Source organism: Tupaia chinensis, unplaced genomic scaffold (genome assembly GCF_000334495.1).
Source record: "Tupaia chinensis unplaced genomic scaffold, TupChi_1.0 Scaffold148210_1, whole genome shotgun sequence".
NCBI lineage: Eukaryota > Metazoa > Chordata > Mammalia > Scandentia > Tupaiidae > Tupaia > Tupaia belangeri.
Genome location: NW_006208060.1, coordinates 1093222 through 1101686, shown reverse-complemented (window position 1 = coordinate 1101686; position 8465 = coordinate 1093222). Strand labels below are relative to the sequence as shown.

Here is an 8465-nt window from a genome sequence, read left to right as displayed (position 1 = left end):
CAGGGAGAGTCAGAGACAGAAAGTGAGAAATCACCCCCAGGGGGGATGGCCATGCTGCAATCCCTTCTCCTCCATTCGCCTCTCAGGATCTTGGGTACGCACGCACACGCACCTGGCGTGAGTTTGAGCCACCGGGTCTGGGTCTAGAACCTCAATCGACTATGGGAGTCCAGCGATGTAGCCACTTGCTATCTGTTGGTTCCTTCTTTTTCTTTTTTCTTTTAGACATTTTTTGCTATTAAGCCTGTGTGCTTGCTGGTGAGACAGAGAGACAGAAAGCGAGAAATCACCCCCCAGGGGTATGGCCACACCACAGTCCTTTCTCCTCCATTCTCCTCTGGGGGGTTTGGGCACTCTTACGCGTGCGCCTGGCGTGAGTTTCGAGCCGCTCGGTCGGGGACTCTAACCGTGGTCCACCACATGGGAGTCCAGCGCCGGCACCACTACGCCCCCTGCTGGTCCTGCCTTGCCCTTTCTCAGTTGAAGTGGGTCCTGACCCCCTGCCTGGCCCCGCCCCGTCTCAGGTTCAGCCAGCAGCAGGCGTTCCTACAGATTCTCCAGGAGGTGAACGACTTCGCAGGCCAGCGGGAGCTGGTGGCCGAGAGCCTGGGCGTGCGCGTGTGCCTGGAGCTCGCCAAGTACTCGCAGGACATGAAGCAGGAGCGGAAGCTGGTGAGCGAGCCCCTCCATGCGTCTGGTCGAGGGCTTCTGCAGAGACGCGGGGCCGCGAGCCTTATCCTTCCCCTTTCCGCAGCACTTCCAAGAGGGCCGGCGGGCCCAGCAACAGCTGGAAAACGGCTTCAAACAGCTGGAGAGTGTGAGTTTGCAGGGGCGGCGGCTGCCCCGGCTCAGAGGAGCAGGACGCAGGTTACTGCTCTGCAGGGCTGCCCGCTGTCGGGCCCGGGCTCCCTCTCCCTGCATGGCTTCCCAGCATGCCCTTACCTTGGGGGCACCGCAGCGCCTTCACGGCGATTCCCTCCCCTGCGCAGAGTAAGCGGAAGTTTGAACGGGACTGCCGGGAGGCGGAGAAGGCAGCGCAGACGGCCGAGCGGCTGGACCAGGATATCAACGCCACCAAGGCGGATGTGGAGAAGGTGGGTGTGGAGTCTGGGCGCCGGGGTGCAGGGTGGGACGTGGCCCGAACCTGGCAGGACCCTCCGCCCGCCTCCGTCTTCAGGCCAAGCAGCAGGCCCACCTCCGGAGTCACATGGCAGAGGAAAGCAAAAACGAATACGCCGCGCAGCTCCAGCGCTTCAACCGAGACCAGGCCCACTTCTATTTCTCCCAGATGCCCCAGATATTTGATGTGAGTCCTCCAGGCACCCAGGCCCACCTCCCTGAAGCAAAACTCCCAAAGTTAACCAACTCCTATGCAGCCGTCAAAACCCCAGCCGCCATGGCCTGATCTCTAGATTGAAAGGGAAGTAGAAACCAGTAGGAAGGTTAAGCCGTTTGTGCCAGGGATACTGCTCTTTCCTTCCGGACTCCTGCATTCTTCTGAGCTGCAGCCCTGCCAGACCCCTCTCATTTCATGGCCCTTCTCTTTCAGCCTCAGCTTCCACTCCCTGTCCCCACTGTGGCAGTTGGGGGCCTATTGTCTTCAAAGCCCTGTCAGTTAACGCCTCCTTTGAGAAGCCCTTCCTGATTCCCTTGGGCAAGGGGCTTCCCCTGAGGTCCCCCGAGCTCCCTCTCTCCTCCCGTTAGGGGGAGCACCATCTGCACCCCTCTGCCGCGGGTCCCTCCGTGAGTACCCATGCGCTGCACCCGCCTCATCCCTGCAGAAGCTACAGGACATGGATGAGCGCAGGGCCACCCGCCTGGGGGCCGGGTACGGGTTCCTGTCCGAGGCTGAGCTGCAGGTGGTCCCCATCATCGCCAAGTGCCTGGAGGGCATGAAGCTGGCGGCCGATGCGGTGGACCCCAAGAACGTGGGTGCCTGGTCTGCACCCGGCCGGCAGAGGAGGGGGGTCTGGGGCGCCTGCCGCGCCCCGGCCCCCCCGCCGCACCCCTCCCCAGGACTCCCAGGTCCTCATTGAACTGCACAAGTCTGGTTTCGCCCGGCCGGGGGACGTGGAATTCGAAGACTTCAGCCAGCTCATGAACCGCGCGCCCTCGGACAGCAGCCTGGGCACCCCTTCAGACGGCCGGCCGGAGCTGCGTGGCCCGGGGAGTCCCGGGCAGGAATTTTCCTCTTGGCTGTGGGCCCGGGCTGGAGGGAGGAGAGGGGGCCGGCCGATTGGCTGGGGAGTCCCCTGAGGCTGAGGGAGACAGGCTTGGGGGGGCTGGGCTGTGGCGTCTGTCTGCTGCTGCACAGGGTGATGGGAGAAGACCTGCTTGTGGAATTTGGGGCTCACCCGGGTCCCCCCTGGAGATGCTGCCCCAGGGACTCCTAAAATTCTCTGTCTGTCCCTCCCATGGGTCTCTGGGCCTCGCCCCCTCACGCCCCTTTTTCTGGAGTTTTCGGCATCAGTACCAGGCATTCACCTGGACACCTGGTATACCTCGGGCAGCCCTCCGCCTTCCCTAGGGAATAGCGTTGACCCCCCTGGTTGGTGTTTTGGACCCTCTTGACTTACTCTTTGATGCTCTTTGCTCCTGGCTGCCACCTTTGGCTTCTCTCCTGGACCCCCCACCCCAATTCCCCTGCCTGGACACCCCTCAGCCTGGCCTCTCGCTCCTCTTCCTGTTTGAGACCCTGTTCCCCGCATGTCCGCCCCAGCCTCTAGACTGTGGGCCCAGACAGTGAGGCCGTCGGAAATTGCAGCCTTCCTGCCTCCCCGGCTCCTCTGTGGTGGCTGGGCGCAGGATTCGAGGGCCAGAGGCCGTGGGGGGCGGAGGGGGTCTGGCCCTGCGGCCCACGGTCTGGCGCCCTCCCACCGCCTCCCAGATGTCCCTGTCACTCCCGCACGTGTGTTCTCTGTGTGCTCGTGCATCTTGAGTTGTGGTTTTCTTACCGTGTTTTTCTTTCTCCCATTTTTGTTTCTCCTTTTTTTCTTGGTTGCGTCCGTCTGTGTGTCCTTCCGTCCATCCGTCCGTGTTCTCTACACCTTCCTACCTCCCCCGCCCCGCCCACTCCCCCGCCGGTAGCCACGCCCCCCACCTCTCTCCCCCTTGGGGGGCCCCCTACCCACGGCACTGCCTAATGGACCCCCATCCCCCCGCTCCGGCCGCGACCCCCTGGCCATACTGAGCGAGATCAGTAAGTCGGTCAAACCGCGGCTAGCGTCCTTCCGCAGCCTTCGAGGCAGCCGTGGGGTAAGTGAGGCCTCGGGGGAGGAGGAGCTGGTGGCCCTAGTCCGCCCAGCGGCCGGGTGGCGGGACCCTGGGCTCGCTTTCCTGCCGCTGGCTGGGCCCCCTCCCCAGGTTGCCCAAGACCTGCTTTGCTCTGTGCACGGCCTCGCGCCTCTGAACCTCGGTTGGGGAGGAAGGTGGACGTGATACGTCCCGGGGAGTGTGCAGAGCCTGGAAGCGGAGGCTCGGTGATCCCACACCGAGTGGGCCGTCCCACCTTGCAGACAGTGGTGACCGAGGACTTCAGCCACCTGCCCCCGGAGCAGCAGAGAAAACGGCTCCAGCAGCAGCTGGAAGAACGGAATCGGGAGCTGCAGAAGGAGGTTGACCAGAGGTGAGCTGCGCGTGGGGAGGGCAGGCACGAGCTGAACAGAGCTAGATTTCAAGTGGATCTCCCCTGCAAGCCCCAGGCCCTGCTGGTGTTACAGGGGAATGCCACCACACTTACCAGACACCGTCACTGCCAGCGTGGACAAGCCATGGCAGGACACAGAGCAGGGAAAGCTGTCAGCTTGCTAAGGAGGGTGGAGGGGTCTCAAGTCCCAAACCAGCGGGCAAGAATTCATAGGGACCAGCAGGTGGTGTAAGGGTTGCGTGGTTGGACTCCCACGTAGTCTACCACGGTTCAAGTCCCAGACCTGGTGGCTTGAAACTCACGCCGAGTGCATGTGCATGCGTGCCCAAGATCCCGAGAGGAAAATGGAGGAGTATGGATTGTGGCGTGGCCATGCCCCTGGGGGGTGATTTCTTGCTTTCTGTCTCTCTGTCTCTCTCTCCGTCTTTCTGGTGAGCGCATGCGCCCTATAGCAAGAACCTCTCCAAAATAATAATAATAACGAATAAAATAATTTAAAAAAAGAATACAAGGAGACTTCAGGAAGTTCATGGGAAAATGAAATTAACGTACGAGTTTATGTTGGTGCAAAAAAATTGAAATTCATGTGTACTTTCTGCATGATGCACTTTTCCATAAGCTTTTTGGGAGACCTCTTCCTGTGAAAATTATACAGGAGTTGGAATGTACTTAATACTGCAGAACTATCTGTTCAAAATTGTTATAGCAGTGAATTTTGCATTAAATCTATTTTTCCACATGCCAAAAGAAAAAAAAAAAGAATAGGCTCACAAAAAAGAAAAGAAAAGAAAAAAAACACACATAATCAGGATACAGTCAGTTGGGTGTTATCCTAATAATGTAAAGGTGGTTCAGTATTAAAAAAAAATCGGAGACCAGCAGTTGGCGTAATGGCTATGTCGCTGGACTCCCATGTAGTCAACATGGTTCAAGTCCTGGACCCGGTGGCTTAAACTTACACCAGGCGTGTGTGCGTGCGTGCCCAAGATCCCGAGAGGAGAATGGAAGAGAAGGGATTGTGGTGTGGCCATCCCCCCTGGGGAGTGATTTCTCACTTTGTCTCTCTCTCTCTGGCAAGTACACATGCGCTAAGGCAAAAACCGCTAAATAAAAAATGATACTCAGTCTAGTTCACCATATTAATTACCTGAAAGAAAAAAGTGGGGCCAACAGGTGGCGGAGTGGTTAAGTGCTGACTGTGGCGCCACGTGGCTGACTGTGCAGTTTGAGTCCCGGCCCCAGCAGCTAAAAAATATACCAAGCGCGTGTTCGTGCGTGCCCCAAATCCTGATAGGAGAACTGAGGGGAAGGGATTGTGGCATGGCCATCACCCCCCAGGGTGGGGACGGTCATTTCTCACTTTCCCTCTCTCTCTTTGTCTCTGGCGAGTGCACATGCTCTATTGCAAAAATGAAAAGAAAAGAAAGAAAAAGAAAAGCATATGGTTATCTGTTTAATAATTCAAACACTTAAAATATTAATAAAAGAAACTGCCAGTTTTTTCAAAAAGGAAATCTTTACTCATTCTTTCCAAACAACAGAATCCTCTTCCCAGTCCTGTTACATAATAGAAATGACGTTCACGACTTGCAAACCCACAGCCAAATTTTATTTTGCAGTTTGCATGTAACCGCTTGGACGGCGTAGCTTTTACTGGGCTCTAGTTCCACTTGGGATTTTGTAGTTCCTGGGGCTTGATGGTGCCAGGGTTATGGGTGTCGGCTCTGAGATCAAAACCAATTGGTCCTAGATCCCAGCTCTGTCTCAGAGGTCCTCGGTAACATGCCTCATTTTTCTTCATAATTCTTTATTTTTATTTATCGTTATTATTTTTTGGAGAGGTTTTTTGCTATAGGGTGCGTGTGCTCGCCAGAAAGACAGAGAGACAGAAAGTGAGAAATCACCCCCCGGGGGGGATGGCCACGCTGCAATCCCTTCTCCTCCATTCTCCTCTCGGGATCTTGGGCACGCACGCACACGTGCCCAGCGTGAGTTTAAGCCACGGGGTCCGGGACTCGAACCGCGGTTGACTGTATGGGAGTCCAGTGACATAGCTATTATGGCAACTGCTGGTCTCATTATTATTATTTTTTAAAGTTGTTACAGGGAACATATGTTCATCAGAGAGGGGAGAGGGAGTGAGAAAGCAAGCCACCAGGTCTGGGACTCAAACTGCAGTCGGCTGTGTGAGAGTCCAGCACCCCAACCACGATGCCACGCATTGGTCCCTTTTTATTCCTCAGTTTCTTCCTCTGTAATGTGGGTCAGGTGTTAGAACTGGAAGGAGGTTGAGGCTAGGTCTAATAGAGTCTAAATATAAAAATAAATTATTGGGACCAGCAGTTGGTATAATGTTGCTGGCTATGTCGCTGGACTCCCATGTAGTCGACCGTGGTTCGAGTCCCGAACCCCATGGCTTAAACTCACACCAGGCGTGTGTGCGTGTGTGCCCAAGATCCCAAGAGGAGAATGGAGGAGAAGGGATTGCGGCATGGCTATCCCTCCCTGGGGGGGGATTTCTCACTTTCTGTCTCTTTGTCTCTCTTTCTGGCAAGTGCACGCGCCCTAGAGCAAAAACCTCTAAAAAAAAAATAAAAATAAAAACTATTGGGACCACCAGATGAAGTGGTGGTTAAAATGCTGGACACTTCCATATGGCTGACCATGGTTCAAGTCCCAGACCTGGTGGTTTGCTTTCTCACTTACTCTCTCTCTCTCTCTGATCAAATTAAAATAAATGAATGAAGAAATAAAACTAAATAGATCATTCTTTTTTAAAAAAAGAATTATTATTTATTTTATTTATTTATCATTATCTTCATTCTTCAATTTGGTACAGAACACGTGCACTCACCAGAGACAGAGAAAAAGTGAGAAAGCAAGCTGACAGGTCCAGGATTTGAACCGTGGACAGCCAGCACCTTAGCTACCATGCTACCTGCTCCCCAAATAAACTTCTATTTTTTAAAATTATTTCATTTAACTTTATTTTATTTAGTTAGTTATTTATTTTCATTTGACCAGAGAGAGAGTGAGAGAGAGAGAGAAGGAAAGTGAGAAAGCAAGCCACCGAGTCCAGGACTCAAACTGCGATTGGCCATGTGGGAGTCCAGCGCCCTTAACTACCACACCACCTGCCAGCCCCCCAAATAAACTTTTTTCTAGCCATTCTACCTGTGTATGTAGACACAGAGGAGACAGGGATGGCAGCGTGATTATGACAGCATTGATGAATCACCTGTTGTATTCCAAGGGCTGAGGGTACCAAACCCTTGATATGACTTCCCTGGAATTCTCAGACTTTCCTGAGAGAGTGTAAGCAGCTTGAGGACCCTGTTTTATTTAGTGCTGGATTTCTTTCCTTTTTTTTAAAGATTATTCTTTCCATGAGCACTTGAGAGAGACAGGGACAGCACGCCCCTGTGAAGTCCCGATGCGCTTCGCCCCCAGACTCAGCCATCTTGGGTCACGTGTGTGCTGGCACAGTCAGGGAGGCCTCCGGACTTGAACTGGGAACCCTCTCCGGTGGGATTGCCTCTTGGGCGCGCCACTGTCAGGCCCCTAATGCTAGGATGGTGTTCAGTAGGTGTTCAGCATGGCTTTGAACAGTTAAGTAATAGCCAGGACTTGCAGGCTGTTGTCCTAATCCTCATAGCCATCCATGGGTGATATATGTATCATTATTCTCATTTTCTAGTTTTGTTTTTTTTTTCGGGTTTTTGCCACAGGGTGCATGTGCTCACCAGAGAAAGAGTGACAGAGACAGAGAGAGGGAAAGTGAGAAATCACCCCCCGAGGGGATGGCCACGCTGCAACCCCTTCTCCATTGTCTTCTCGGGGTTTTGAGCACACACACATAGACATACCTCATGTGATTTTCAGGCTGCCAGGACTGGGACTCAAACCGTGGTCAACCTTAGGGAATCCAGCCCCTTGACCCCACACCACCTGCGGGCCCCTTCTTTTCTTTTTGAATTGCCACAGGGTACATGTGCTTGTCAGAGACAACAGAGAGGGGGACAGGGAGGAAGCACCCCCCAATGGAGCATGGTCATGCTGCAATCCCTTCTCTATCCTGTCAGAATTTAGGGTGCACACACATGTGCTGCATGTGGTTTTCAGGCTACCGGGGTGTGGATTTGAACCATAGTCAGCCATGTGGGACCCGGCTCCCATAACCACCGGGCCACAGGACCAGCCCTCCCTATTTTCTTCTTCTATTTTTTTTTTTTTAAGATTTTTTTTAAACATTAATTTATTTAACTTTATTTATTTCGATTTGACCAGAGAGTGACAGAATGAGAGAGAGGGAAAGCGAGAAAGCAAGCCACCAGGTCCAAGACTTGAACCGCGAGCAGCCATATGGGAGTCCAGCGCCCTTAACCACTACACCACCTGCTGACCTCATGGCCCCGCTGTTTTCCAGCTAAACATATTGAGGGTTCTGTAACTGAATCTCAGCTCACACATCTAGGGAACACTCGGGAGGATTCGAACCTGCAGGCGAGCACCAACGTCAGAGTTCCCAATCACGGTCCTGTCACACTGCCTGCCTGTTTTCTGCACGTTAAATGACCCCGGACTACATGTTCTTCTGTCTGTTCCGTCCCAGGGAAGCCCTAAAGAAGATGAAGGATGTCTATGAGAAGACACCGCAGATGGGGGACCCCGCCAGCCTGGAGCCCCGGATCACAGAAACCCTGAATAACATCGAACGGCTGAAGCTGGAAGTGCAGAAGTATGAGGTCAGGGAAAGCCCTGGGGAGGGGCGGGGGCTGGCGGGGCGGGCTGAGTCACTGGCGGGTTGGGGACAGGGAGG

At 54.2% G+C, this 8465-nt stretch overlaps 1 protein-coding gene across 1 annotated transcript in view; it reads left to right on the top strand.

The window, feature by feature from the left end:
• Window positions 1-8465, top strand: part of TRIP10 (thyroid hormone receptor interactor 10) — a 16581-nt gene that overhangs the window by 6416 nt on the left and 1700 nt on the right. Inside the window, exons 5-13 of the mRNA XM_027769008.1 lie at window positions 525-672; window positions 755-817; window positions 990-1094; window positions 1178-1306; window positions 1782-1928; window positions 2017-2202; window positions 3088-3255; window positions 3516-3625; window positions 8259-8391. Coding sequence (XP_027624809.1) covers window positions 525-672; window positions 755-817; window positions 990-1094; window positions 1178-1306; window positions 1782-1928; window positions 2017-2202; window positions 3088-3255; window positions 3516-3625; window positions 8259-8391 — 1189 coding nt within the window. The remainder of the gene's footprint in view (window positions 1-524; window positions 673-754; window positions 818-989; window positions 1095-1177; window positions 1307-1781; window positions 1929-2016; window positions 2203-3087; window positions 3256-3515; window positions 3626-8258; window positions 8392-8465) is intronic.